Below are 15,052 nucleotides of genomic sequence, written 5' to 3' on the forward strand. Positions count from 1 at the left end.
GGCTTTGGCATAATGAGGAAGGAAGCGATGGAAATGGCGGCCGGAAATTCTTAGGATATCTCAATTGGAAGGTAGTTTTATTTTCATCCATGGACCGCCTCGTCTTCCAAGAACTGAAAAAAGTTTATTTATTATTACACACACGGTGTGGTGGGCATTGCACTTACACGACCGGTCCGAACAACTTTTTTAAAAAGGTATGCGAATTGAAAAAGCGAGAGGGAAAAATGTATTCGATGAGGTAATACTTTATTATTGATTTGAGACAAATAATATTCAACAATACGAGCCGATGAGCTTTCTGCGAAAAGAATTAAATAGGAGAGCCATAACTAGACCAGTTAGGTCAACATAAAAATACACCTCCTGGTAGTAGGGCATAAGCAACTGCGTGCTGGATATCAACGTAGTTCCTTCAGATGGGGTACGAGTTTATTTTAGGATACCGAAATCGGGCATAGGTTATTACTAGACGTAGGTTTTAATAGTGGTATGATGACGAAAACTTGCCAAAACTGATTGGTCCACGGCCGTAACTATCAGCGGGAAACCGTGCACATGGAGCATTATGCAAAACCTGTTAACCCTGTCCATAGCTGGTAAATACATGCAAGAAGTATCAGACAACCAAATTCAGGGGCTGCTTGCATCTTATGGGAATGGCCCATTGTGAAATGGATATGGTGATGCCCAGAAAATTGATGCTTGTATTTGGAAAGTGTAAAGTATGCACGGGAATATACAGGAGTTATGGAATAAAATGCTTGAGAAGCAATTGGATGTTTGGTGCGTACGTGAAGCAAAACCTTCGGGGTGTCCTGGTGGTGAATAGTATTGGGGCCAAGAGTTAATGATACGACTGTGGTCAGGATTTTACGGTAGCTTGATGCTAGATGAGAGTGCTAAGGGACGTAAGGAATAAGAAAAATATGAGTCCTAGATTTATTTGGGGGTTGTAGGAAAATTTGCTCACGAAGAGATTTAATTGTAGTTCGTCGCGCATCACTGGATGGCGAGATCGAAAACGTGAAAGGTAAGATCTGGGTAAATCTGGAAGAAAGTCCTAAATGGGTGTGTTCCCGGTGAAAAAATAGAAGCATCAGGTGATATAAATGGTTGGACTGATATGAGAAGAGATACGTCCCAGAGAGTGATATGATCATTTGGTGATCCCTGAGTGTATTGAATGATCGCAAAGAACTTTTGCTGTGTACGCATGTAAAAATGGGTGATTTGAATGGTTGAGGATATAAGTATTTAATTGAGAAAACGGGTGTTTCTATGAGAATGATTGATATTCCTGTAAATTATGATAGGCTTGCAATCTCAAGTTGTAACATATGTACAGATGTTGCACCTGTATGGCTTAATGCACTAATCGTATTTTCGTAAAAAGGGAAGGGAGTAATGTGAAATATAAAAATGTTAGTGGAATTAGTCATTTGAGTTCACCGGGGATCGTGTTGAGTAAACTGTTGATTGAAAGAGTATGAAAGATACTTTGAACAAAATTTGAGGAGAGGAAAATGCCTTTATCTCTGGAAGGGCATGTACATATCATATATTTACACTTCAGCAAGTACTTGAGAAATACACGATTTTGCGAAATAAAGCACGCTTTCCTTTTTTACATGGAAAAGGTGCTAAATGCACCAAGGTAAATTGCAGAAGGTTTTCAGAAAATATTGAGCGACTAAGCAGTTACTGAATGCTATAAAATTGAGAAGCCATGACTGACTTTGAGTTACTGGTTAAAAATAAAGCATGGCATCGCTGAATAAGCATAAAAGTCGACTAAATAAAGTAGGTACATGTATGTGGGCCTTGAGGCGTGTTTGGGGTAAAAGTAAAAGTGGGTTATGAACGACTGTTGCTTGATGGCACTAGTAATTGACAAATACTACGCTGCCTTGAAGATTTTGAGAAAATGGAAGAGAGTTGAACCAACAAACAGATAAACAAGAGTAGATTGAATAGTATGAGAGGAAGGCGTTGACCGCGAAAGTCGAGTTTGACTGCGATGGAAGACACTCTGCAGACCAGATTTATTAGAAGAGAACTTCCATAATCAACCCTAATCATTTGAGTTCGGAAAGTGTCTTACATTTTGACAGAACTGACGGCGACCATCGTTTCATCCCACGTTACAACGTGGGATGAAGCAAAGGTCGGTTTGAAGGCCCACGTTACACCGAGCAATAAGTGATGCAACAATTTCAGAGTGTAAAAATCATTCGCCTTGACTGGGGATGACTCCGTCAAAAGTTACTGTTGCGGCATCTCCCGCAGTTTCTTTGGAATTTAGCAATAAGTGACTTTGGATATTGCACGGCCAAAGGAGCACCGAAAGACGCAAAGGCAGACGGCGGGGCGAGTTAGGAGGGGAAACCAACGAGCGAACGGTCCGACCCGGTGTCGCTTCGAGGAAACTAATGCCCTCAGGCCCGTCTAATTTTCCACCCAGAGAGAGAGGAGTGAGAGGTGCAAGGAAGAACAGCTCCACTCCCCAGAAAATCTTCTTCTCATCCAACGGAGGGGAGGAGAGAGGCCCCCCCTGCTCCACTTCTCTCTTTACCATATTCTTCCCGCTGCCCTTCTCTTGTTTTCGGCCCCACTCTAGTTTTCACCCTCTCTTCATCCCTTTCCTTTTACCTCCCTCCCTCTCCTCCTTGGTCGCTTCACCTGAAGTCCTCCAACCCTCAGCAGAGCATACTTACTCATTTTTTGAAAGCATTATATGTAGTCTTTCGAGTTCGGGGTTTAGTTGCGAAGCAGGCGGCCGCTTCCACGCATACCGAATAGAGAAAGAGAGAAAGAGCGAGAGTTGTTTTCCTTATTCCTTCTGGCTCATGAATGAGGGCTCGGAGGGCGGAGAGGTAGTTAAAGCTATAATGTACCATGGAGCAGAAGTTAGAGCAATGGTGAAAGAGAAAGGATATATGTATGATGGGGATGGAGTGGCGGGAATAAATCCATCGAAGAGATGAGAAATCGACCTTTACCCCTTAAGCGAGTCATACCAATCGAAGAAAAATGAATTATTTATCTTGAATGGTCCAGAATTTCGTATCATCTCCAGGGAGAACAAAATAGCTGGAATAAAATTCCGCTGCTGAATTCAAAAGTACACGTATTTTATGTTTTTATTACATCAGGGCGTCTATTGCGGAATGTTTTATTGCAATTTAGTCCTGCAATCCGAAGATTAGTTGGCTGAAGCCCTCCATTTTTCCCGACTCAAAATAAAGTATCATACGGCATGATAGTTCTTCTGCTCCACATTCCTCCTTGCTAGTCATGAGCACTTGTCTCTTAGTCTTCCTCAAAATATCTTTCCTTCATTTTGTTACGAACAAGTACGTGCGTCGTGTATCTCCGTGTGTCCAAACGAGAATTATTTCATTCATTTGGCTTTAATCTTGGAAATGTTTAGCTTTGGCTGGAGGATTAGGTTAATGGTTATTATGAAAAAAAATCGTACAATTGGTATCGAATGAATTCGGGCCATTGTTGACGCATTTACTCCGCAAGCACTGATCTGCTCCCCGAGTCATTGGGAATAAGTGCGAAATTTGGCAATAGTGGGAGCCTTATCATACCAAATATACGTAGCAGGATAAGCCTTGTGTTATCATGAATTTAACCCTCGACTGCTGGCTGCTGCATCCTGAAATGAGTGCGAGTTCACAGTCTAGTGTCGGGTCTGAGGATGCCGCCAGGTCAAGTGAGTCTCTCTGCAATCTAAAAGTGATCGAACCACACTTTTCACGACATGTGGATCATTGGGCGAGCATCTATCCGACCACGAATGCCTTATGTTGTCGGTTAATCATTTTCTCAATAATCTTCCTGTAAGTTACGTCCCACACATCACCAAACTTCAGCAACTTGCGGATTATTTCTGCTGACAGAACAGACCATCGTAAACACAACTATAAACCATAAACACAGTAATCAACCCGAAGGTCGGTTTAGTAGGTGATGGTAGAGTTCACCCAGTACTAAGCCCATGGATTTCAAAAACAAACTTAGAAATATAAATAAAGAATATTTAAGAATCAGCATATGAAAAGATGCGATACTTACGGAAATATTTGCCTAGGTCTTAAATGAAACCATAGAGAACAATGTACCCTAAATCAACGCTCAAATTTTGTAATGGTTTCGAAGAACGATTTGAAATTGACGTCGAACCAGCATATAAGACTTTGGCAATTGCTTATCAAAAATACTCAAAAATTCTTCATCAGCAAATACAGGCAGCGAAATCATGTTCTGTCATTTACCGTTCCCAACAGACAGTTGATTTTTAATTTAATTTAGTATATCGACCCATCAGAGAGCGATTATTCCATTAAGCCATTTTCAGATATCTTAAGCCATTAAAATATAAAATTTTTAAGATTACATATTTCACGGGATAAATAACGCTTCGTCACTGTCCTCAATAAAATGAAATGATCAGACCACATTCACTATTATTAATTGTCTAGATTTGTCCAATACAAACGCTGAGAAAAGATAACCGAAGACTTGAATGTGAAGTGAAGAGCATGCTTGTTCCATTCACTCAGTTTTTGAGGATAAAAAACGATCGTGCATGCAGTGCTTGAACACATTTGAGATGCATAGAGAAGGAAAGTGGGGAAAAAATTGAAATAAGGATTGGGCGAAGTGGGGAGAGGAGGTTACGGAGGTTAATCCAAAGAAGATATTAAAAGGGAATGAATATCATGAGGTAAGTAATGAAGGTTGGTGTGCTGGAAATCTATTAGAGATAGAATTCGATCAGGAAGGAGAAGAAAGTTTTGAGGAGTTGAAATAAAGGGAGAAAAATAAAAATGTTTTAGAAGCACAAATTGTTTTTAGGGACCATAAAACATCTATCTCTACGCTAAGGTCTATCAATACCTAATAATAATTAAGCTCGCTCCAACTAAGCTTTCACGAAAATAAAAATCTAGATTATATTTCATCTATCAATGCCAAATCTTTTATAAAGAGCAGACTATAACGATAAAATAAATATTTTACAATTATTTATATTTTTAAGGTGTAAAAAATCTTAAGAATATGTAAGTGTAAGTAAAATGTGTACATGTATTCGTGTCGCGTCAAAATTTACTATGCTGCGATATATGTTGCTTCTATTGTTTATACCAATTTACTTCAGAATGAATTGGGCAAGTGAAATATTTCAGTACATTGGAGAAACCAATTAAAATTAACCTTTTTAAACATTATTTTCTACCAGAGGAGTGGAGAACTAAGACACAACCATTCAAACTGCTCTGGAATATAATGATACTGATTTGTTATAAACGTGACGACCCAATCCAAAATGACTCACAATTACTATTAGCTAATGAATGATACTCGACGAGGCGCCTTGCGGGTAAATATGTAGATGAGTATGCATAGAGCCTTTTTCAAGCCCCAACTTAGTAAATTACATGAGTATGATAGTGTGGGCCAGCCGGGCATCAAAACTTTAACTTTCGAGAAGTTTCCTACAGATTGAATGTCCTGGTTTTACATATTTGCTCATGAAATGGGTCTTGCCACCCAATACAACAAGAAAGAAGTAAACATTTATTTGTTCGGCCTAGTTTCCGCTACTAACATTTTTATCGCAAGATCTATGAGCGTAACATGTGGAGATGGATGCAAGGATGCACTCACTCAGAATGAGATTCCTCAAATTGTGAATTCAACGCCGGGTGACATATTTATGTCGGGCCCAGCAGTGAGAGTAAAGAATGATAAGATAATGCGCCGCTTACAACAAAAGGTGTACGTTATACCAAGGAAGCATATGCTATGACATCTGCAGCCACCTGGTGGTCAATGTTATCACCACTACAACCATTCAGCAGGATGAATTTTCATTTTCAGTACATAGATGATGTTATATTAATGACCAAGTTTGTATGTGATTCCAAATATTTTGGAGACACTTTAGCGAAAAAACGGATTATCGGACACATAGGAAAAAACTTTAAGTGTGTGGTGTGCTCGAGTTCAAATCCTGGTGACTCTGGAGCCGTATTAACTATAAATCAGCCAGAATTCCAAGTTCCCGCAGACTTCAAATTCGCATATGGCTTCAGGTTTACAGTACTTTCTAAACATTAAATTAAGATTGGATAGGATTTCAAAAGTTGCAAGTAAAAATCAAGTAAATATATTTCCTTGTTAGTCATGGATAATGGCGATATAATTAGTAATATTTCCTTACCACATATACTTGTAGCATGCATTATTGTCCTTGTTCGGTACCTTCTCGATTTCTAACCGTCATAATCGATTTCTCATAACGAAAATCACCAGGTATGATAACCAAATTAGCTTAACTAGCAATTGGAAAGGAATATTTCAGTAAGTACTTGGACAGGAACGCAAGTTAAATAAGATGCATTGAAGCAATTTTTTTAGAAGAGAGATTTTTTAACAGAAATCAGACATTCGAATAAGAGCAATATCACCACTGAAGTACATATTATTATCAGTGCCTACAACATTTAAATCTAAACACACCATAGAAATGTGCATGAAATATATAAATTGTAAGGTTTTACCTGTAGAATGTGGCTTAAATGACATCATGCAGGAACCAGCAGCAATTACAAAATGGGTATTTGGAAGTAATCCAGCTACTGCAAAGTGACGAATAAGTGCATGCAAATGGCTCAAATAACAAATTTAAGGTAATCATATCGCACACTTTATGATAATCAAACTATATACCTTCGCCAAACTGAAGTATCCCATGAAGAAACCAATACAAGGAACGCGCGAAAGAAAACTTCTCACTTCATTATCATAACACTGAGGGCAGCACAAGTAGGGAAAAGTACCTGCTGATAAATTCGCACTCTTCAAAATTTCAAAAACAGCTGCGTATTACAATATGTTGCTAACCTCAAGAAGAGCCACGTCAAACTTTGTCACCCACATCATATTAATAGTTCAAGTTAATAAAATTTTAGTGATGGATATGCGTTGGGGAAACGACATGCAACTAAATGACGCACTAAATAATGAATGTCCAGAGGTTGTCACTTTTGAAAGAAAGATTCGAAAAGCGGTTTCTACTAATTCATCATTACCATAAAGTCCAAAGAATGTCCCATTCACAATATGGGGGCCTCTACCATCATAAACGATGGGAATGGAATTTTTAAATAAGGTACGATAAAGTCAAGATTACCCCTTTGCCATGGTAACAGGCGTCTTCCTGAAATCAACAGCTATTCTTCGAGAAATATTCTCTTGTTAATGGCGGGAGGATTCTTGATGCTGGTCATAATATTGCAGTGTATAAAGACATAAATTATCCCAAGGTATTATCTCCTTTAAAAAGAAGTTCCTGATTTTTTTTACAAATCAGAATATGATTCTCCCCCTTTTCCCAAGTAATTCATACAGATTTAATACATATTTCCATTTACAGTAGCTAAAATGTAAACCTGTCACTACCAACCTTCTTTGTGAGCCAAATTGATTTGGATGTTTATGTTTCATTTAACCCATTAATTACCAGAAAATTGTAATTGAGGGGAGAATGCTAGGCAAACGAGGAAAGGGAAGGAACATGATAGGGATGTTGGACGGGATGAAGGGAGGAAGAAAGTACTCTGAGATGAAGAGGGACCTGATATAGAGTAGGATGCTGGATTTTGTGTTTTGTTAGGAGTCACAAAATGTTTTATTTAGTAGCTGTGTCCATCCAAAAACCTACCTTAACCAGTAGATTACCTAATAATAACAGTTAATAAATAGCTAGCCTCACCGTATACAAGTTAACTAAGCAAAAAAAACATGGGAGATTTTAGTACTTCAGGAGAGTAGAATTCTGCTAAATTATGACATTCAAAAATGAACAAATGACTATGCAAATGAACATGAGATAATACAAAACATAATAACAATAAAAGTTCAGAGTAACCAAAGAAGAAACAAAAGCCAGCAGCTACTAATTACAAAATATATAGGTAGGAACAGTATTAGATGACATTATTTCTACCGAAGTCTCAGAGTCTGTTAAGAATAGCAAAATGTTTGGTAAATTAGGTGATCGAGGACTTCATTTGACAACCAAGATAAATTTCAAGGATAAAGAGCAAGCTGTACCAACCACTGGATCATATTAAAAAATTGTGAGAGCTATAGGTACAAAGAACCATTAGAGGGGGTGGGTTGGGATTCCAGTGCTTCCCCTAAATATGAGACAACACAAAGATCTCCCTTTCCAAAGGACTTCAATTTGAACAATATATTCATGCATATAAACTAAACATTCATTTTTTCCCCTTGCAATAGTCTCTATATCCAGCTTGAAGAGGACAACAATATGAAATTTTTGCATAGATTTCATATTTAAATAATGACATTTTCCACTTATTAAGATGACACCCTCAATCAAACAACATATGATCAGAACAATCCATCCGCAGAATTAAAATATCATTTCATGCATAAAATAACACATCATTCATCATAAGTATTAATGTATTTTGATATTGAAACCAGTGAAGGGCTGAATGGCTATTCTGGTATTCTCCGTAGCATTTTTATGATGGTACTGCACATCCCAATGGCTACGAGAGACCCCACGTTAAGTTTAGCAATCTATCTGTCAGCTTTACTGTAATAAAGCCATTATGCCAAATAACTACTTCCTGGGTTTTTAGTCCGTAGGCTTCACATATTTGGATATTCATACACACACTTGGAGATGATGAAAATCTTTTATGAATAGCAAAAATGTTGAGTTAGATCAGGAGATAGAGCAGCATATAGGTACCATTGAAGAATGAACTATAGAAAGTTGGTTGCGAAGGAAATCATACATGGTATGGAGATTAGGTATTTGAAGTTTCCTAGTTCAGGATCCCCAGCTAGAGATGATTATTAAGATGGATTATTTCTACAAAAAGCTCAATGACTTTATCTTTAAGTTCCAGCCTCCTCCTGCCAATTCAGACCAAAAAATAAATAAGCAAAGGGGTAGCCCTTGGTGACACCAATATATTCCATTTACTCCAAAGGCGATTATCAAGCAATGTTTACACAATAAAGTATTATTAAATTCAACATAACTCTGGCATAGGAGTCATATAACCCAAAGGACAAAGTAATCTACTACCTGTCAAGAGGATTCCAATCTGGGTAACTCAGGACACCCTCAGTTTCACCCAAGGGGTGTGTAGCTATTCAAGTCCCAGAGCATCTGGATAATCACACTCTGATACATTCCCTAGTAGTGCATACATGCAGATAACCATAACTACATCTGCCACCATTTCCCCGTTTGACAGACACACTTTTGCATCAATAAATTATATGTGGTATGCTCTTTGTTATATGAATGCAATGTGTTTTGTGATTAAAATATTCCAAATCTTCCTGAAAAATTTCAAAGGCTAAAATTAAACTTGCATGAGATCTAAATGCCTTTGTACATATTAAGTTGTTTTATGTTGCAGTAACTCAGGCACCACTCTACGTAAGCAGGCATATAAGAGATCGGACACTCATACTCAATACTATTATTACATCATACATATGCACTATCACCTCCAAGTACAGAATGAATAAAAGAGACAAATCACATCAATCACAATTATTGAATGAAGTAGGGTGTCATTCCAACCTACATTGGTTTTACAGAATCCCAGTATGAAATGTAAACTACCCATAAGATTTAGGTTTCATAGTGTATGCAAAAACAATGGGTACATAAGGAAAAATATTCTCTAAATAGAAAAAAACCTGAATTACAGCATGTGCATAAATATACTGTACTGATGGAATCCCTTCCACAAATAATGAATGCAAAGCAATGGGTTAAATCTTATAAATATATTTTTTAATAACAGCAGCTAAATGCAAAAAGTGGAAATTTTGAGGCCATTTGAAAACTTATTTTTGAAATATACATTTATTCACACAAAACTGCATCAATCATATATAAAATATTATACATGTAATTATAATCAACAAGGCATATGGTTCTGCAGTTTTGCTGTAAAAATATTTGATGCCATAGGGTATGATTTTGCAATATGAAAGATCAAGGCCATTTCAATGCACATCGCTTCATCAAATTACTAGTCATCTTCCAGCAAAAGGCGAATGAGATCAGGATTGCAACACTTTTCTTCTTCTAGTCGCTGGGGTTTTCCCCAACAAATTAATGTTGGGACCGAGGACAACCTCAGCCGTTCATCCTTTCTAAATACACAATTAGGATTCTTCCAGCTGGAAAGAAAAAGAGTTAAATTAAATGTTAGACATTTTATGATGCCAATACAATAACTCATTCCATTCTCTAACTATTTAATTAGCTTTGATTCCCATGTTAATAATACTTTGCCCATATTTTTGGTACAGATGGTATAAGAGATATGTCAACAAGGGCTCATATGGAATTTTTAATTGCTCATTTGCAAAATAAATTTATGTTACAACAATTATGCAAAAAATAAAATATAATTTTAAAATCTTCTCCTAATGCAGGTAAAATAATAACCACACTTAATTTTCAGGAGAAAGTTTGTTGGAGAAATGGTCACTGAAAATGCCAAAGTGCAATGCATGTAGGAAAATCCATAGCTTTCCTGAAGTTGAACAGTCTTAGTCTCCCATTAACCTGGCTGATTATATCACATTAGCAAAGAAACAAGTACTAAAAAGAAGGGCAATTTTAGGAATGCGTTTAAGCTGGTAGGGAGTAATGAATTATTTTGGTATATTTAAGACAAATTTTAGAAGGCTGGCCATCAGGGGAGTGAATTTCCTAGGCACATAAGCTGATGTTAACAAGCCCACCTACAAAAGAGAAAGAGGAAATCAGCCTCTCTTTCCCTTTACTCTTTCCTTCTGAGCTGCTGTTCGCTCATGTCTCCCCTAAGCAATTTCTATCTCATCTATCATCTGATAAGGATTAGGCAAAGTAAGCTACTGAGTGTGTCGGCTCATGAACTAATATACCTATACCATGGAATTTCATACATGTTAAAACTGCAATTTCACCATCCTTGATAAGATTAATTAAAGTGACCAATGAAATATGCAAAATAACTAGGTTATATTTATTTAAATATGTTTGCTTACGTGTCTCTGTCTCCCACTCCAACATACAAATACACTACACTGTCATCTAATGTATCCAGTACTGCATCAATAACTGGATCCGCTGAAATTATGCATTGAAAAATTTAATCACTTACTCTGTAAATACAAGAGAGGTTACAACTTGATATAATATGTATTTCTGGTTACACTGTATCTAAGAATAATCTATGAAAAATCTGCAGCCAAGTTGCTGAAACATCCTCTGAATGATTAATTTCTCTTAAATAAAGTGCATACAAGTATTTAGTACAGATCCTAAAAAAACTCCTAATAACCGTGCAGCACTATGCCTGTACTTATTTCCCATTCAGTCCAATGCATTTAAGGCAGAGGTGCTCAAATGGCCTGACTCAGCCCACTTCCCTTTTTTCCAACCTTCTCATGGGCCATGCTTGGGATGTTAAGGGAAAATGTTAAACAGCCTTTCCATTATGTTTGTGCTGGGTTCAGCAATATTGGGATGACACAGGTGCAACTCTCTCGTCTCTCTGCCACAGTGTTGGCCTAAAATCACTCCTGCTAGGCTTTCAAGTTCACTGCCCACTGCCAGTCCAGGCACACATGGCATAGCTCTGGTTCACATCTACCCTCGTGACTAGCCACACAGGTGTTGCACCAGAGTCTGGCCCACAAGCCCAGATGGATTGAGAACCCCTGATTTAATGCAAAACTAAGTAATATTGTTAAATTTGTTAAATGTGGCTGATACACAACATACTCTTTAGACAAATGAACTTCCTTTTAAGGCTTGATTTTTTAATGAATTGTACACAATAAAAACAATTATGAACCAGAAGAGAAATTAAATGACAATTTTCCACATAATGCTGAAGTAATTAATTCAAAAGAAGCACAGGTGAAAGATACATTCAAAGCATACACAACTGTGACATGCATGCAAGAACCTTATAACTTTACCATGTCAGTGAAGGTGCCAATAGTGACACACATTCGAAAATTGGGACACAAAATTGAAAATAATTAACAGAATTTTCCCAAATTTGTATTCCATGATATCAGCGAATCCCAAAACAATTTTGTGCCAGTAGGGTTGAAAAGAAAATGACCCAAAGAAATCTACCTCCATAATTCACTTGCATATCCAGTAAAAATATATTCACTTGGAATACCATCTGGATTGCAATGCATTATGAATACATTAACATTATAAACACTCAAAAATGTCTCCATGAAAACTATATCACACTACCTACTCTTCTCTTCGCGTGCCCTTTCTTCATACATATAAACATTAATGTGTCCCACAATGTCACCCCTTCAACCAAAATACTACACCGTTCATTATCAATAAAATTCTCAAATAATAAATATCAACGGACAACTTTTCATAGTCTTTATCCGATGATGATATAACATCAACTTGGGTTAATCTTCAGCGGTATATTTCAAGATGACAATGTCTACAATCAGATAATCACTACTGGGTGTCATTTAATTAGCCTCTACATTAGAACCAATATATTCGGTTGAAGGAAAAATCCCCTGTAGAGTACAGAAAAGTTCCCACACTCTTAGCAAACCTCATTCCAGTCCTAGAGGTATGGTGCCTATTTCAAAACCATTCGACGAGCATTCTTAGGGCATTCATGACCTGTACCAGCGGAGTATTTCATTGAAATAATAAGCGAAAAACACCTGCCAAATTTTGATGACAGTAGGTCAGACATTAACGACATATGCTTACCGGCGACACAGTCAGGGCACCAGCTTTTTTCTTCATTTCCTTTCGATCCACTAAATAATACAAGTATGGTTTTTTCTGCAGATTCTAACTCTTTTATTGAATTATTAAACGCTTCGTAACCTTCCACAGCGTGCCTCACCACCATATTTGCGGATCGCGTACTCCTATCGGGTGACCACCAAGAAATCACTTACTCCGATAAGATAACTCACCACCTAAATTTGATCAGAAGTACTAGCCTGCATTACAACGTCCCCGTGATAGTAGCGCACCATCAACGTGCTCGTGAGCATTAATCTTCTTGGTCATCACTTGCCTGACATCTGTTGGCCACGATGACTACTATTTTAGCTACAGCATAGTCATTCGGCCAGCAGCTGCAAGCAGTACGCCGCGGATGTTTGAACCGTAATAATTGGTGACATATTATCAAATTCCAAGAATTCAGTACATCGAGACATATCGATAGAGTGGCTAAGCAGTCGATCAGTGTGGGGGATCGACTTAAGTATTTCTAGAAACGTTTGATTTTGAAAGGGTATTCAAAGTAATTAGACAACCTTAACATCATCCTACCGATTGTTCTAAGAGTATCCTTCCATCAAAATATCATGATGGGTTCGAATTATTTGGTAGATTATCAGCGCAGATGATCAATATTAAGCCATTGGGCAAGGGGTTGTTTTTAAGGAAGGGTATATCCGAGAGGGGGGAAGAAATATCCATTCCCCATCAGAGTAAACCCAGGATTTTTCTTCCATTGGTCATCGAGATGACATTGCTGAGAGGGACAGGGTGTGGTAGGAAGATGGTGGGGGATGGGAGTGTGCTCTTGTGTGTTAAATGAGCAAGGAAGGGCAGGCAAGAGTTACTGGAGTGTGACTGAAATAAATTGTCATTTAATAACTGATCATTTTGGATATTGCATTGAATGATTTCAAATTGTTCTAGAGCATCTAGTTTCTTCCCTTCACTTGAAAATTGCAAGTTTTTGTCTCTGTTATTATGGAAGGGTTCCACCGCATTAGACCTGAATCTGTAATTTATTCAGATGTACCAGTTAGGTCTGTGCAAATGAGATGGAAATGTAGTGGGGATTATTGGAGCAATATTTACAGAGTAATATATAGTGGATGGAAAGAAAATCAAATGAGGTAGTGAGAGTACTACATAGGATATTTGGGAGGTTCGTGAATATGGAAAAGGTGAATGATTGAATCTTATTAACGGAAATAAAAACAGACCTGGGCAGTCCAGGTGTATATGCTGACCACCAGTCATAGGAAGGAAGAAGTAGAAAGGTACATGATCAATTAGGTGAAAATATTGCCAAAAACCAAAGTAATGGTAAATAATTGCTACTTTGCTTCAAATCTTTAGGGCAGAGAGAGATCAGAAGGATAGTAGAATTTTAATTAAATGAACCATTGATTGGACAAAATAGGGAGTGGATTCAGAAAGATTAATGCTAGCATGATTTTTTATGAGAGTTGAAACAAAATATATAAGAAAATTGTTCAAGATCATTTCAAAGTGGCTATTTTGAATTTGGTTTGAAGCTTGAGCAGAAACCAGTCAGTAACTCACCCTGAAGTAGCTACACTGCCCATGGGTTTGGTCAAAATATCCAGAGGGGAAAAATCTTTTGTCACACTTTTCCAATTTTTCCCAGTGTGTGGCCAAAGGATGACCTGCCCTGGGCTGTAATAATCAGAATCAAGCACTATGCAAAATTGCTTAAGCATTATGTACTACCCACAATGAAAATTATGTTCATGGACTATCTTGAAAACGTTATAAAATCTATTATTGTGCTCCACCTAGAAGGACATAGGTAATGCCTACCCTCATGCAATATGCAAGATGATTACAGCATTTAATTTGAAATTTCAAGTTTGAATACCTGATTATGAATTGGATCGGAATATTATGAATTGGATTATTTGATTACAAATATCTATTAAACACTGCATATATGTAATAGAAAACTAGTATTGACATTTTTTTAAAGCACATTCATACAATATTATATGGCATTTAAGAAACCTTTTGAAACATGTATGTATTGGTGAGAACCAAAATTATATATTTCCTTAAAGTATATACACAAAAGAAGTAAGTGCTTCAAATTTTATTGTAAAAATAAATACAAAAGATGATTTCAACTCAATACCTCATAATGCTAATAATACCCCATAATGCTGACAA

The 15,052-nt window shown here is 37.2% G+C and overlaps 1 protein-coding gene across 1 annotated transcript; it reads right to left on the reverse strand.

Annotated features, from left to right (window-relative positions):
• Window positions 1-9,924: 9,924 nt before the first annotated feature.
• Window positions 9,925-13,161, reverse strand: LOC139690395 (thioredoxin domain-containing protein 17-like). Its single transcript, XM_071587830.1, has 3 exons — window positions 12,845-13,161; window positions 11,119-11,200; window positions 9,925-10,263 (listed from the first exon to the last, which is right to left on the reverse strand). The coding sequence occupies exons 1-3, from the start codon at window positions 12,987-12,989 to the stop codon at window positions 10,113-10,115; spliced, it is 378 nt and encodes a 125-aa protein (XP_071443931.1). The 5' UTR covers window positions 12,990-13,161; the 3' UTR covers window positions 9,925-10,112.
• Between the last annotated feature and the right edge of the window lie 1,891 nt (window positions 13,162-15,052).

This window comes from Hetaerina americana, unplaced genomic scaffold (genome assembly GCF_022747635.1).
Source record: "Hetaerina americana unplaced genomic scaffold, ioHetAmer1.1.p SCAF_3, whole genome shotgun sequence".
Lineage (NCBI taxonomy): Eukaryota > Metazoa > Arthropoda > Insecta > Odonata > Calopterygidae > Hetaerina > Hetaerina americana.

What these genes read in the sequence shown, in the direction of transcription:
- LOC139690395 (XM_071587830.1), bottom strand. Translation starts at nt 12,989, where the DNA reads ATGGTGGTGAGGCACGCTGTGGAAGGTTACGAAGCGTTTAATAATTCA. An exon ending in GTGCCCTGACTGTGTCGCCG is followed by an intron (nt 11,201 to 12,844) that starts GTAAGCATATGT and finishes GCATAATTTCAG; the next exon opens with CGGATCCAGTTATTGATGCA. An exon ending in GGAGTGGGAGACAGAGACAC is followed by an intron (nt 10,264 to 11,118) that starts GTAAGCAAACAT and finishes TTTTCTTTCCAG; the next exon opens with CTGGAAGAATCCTAATTGTG.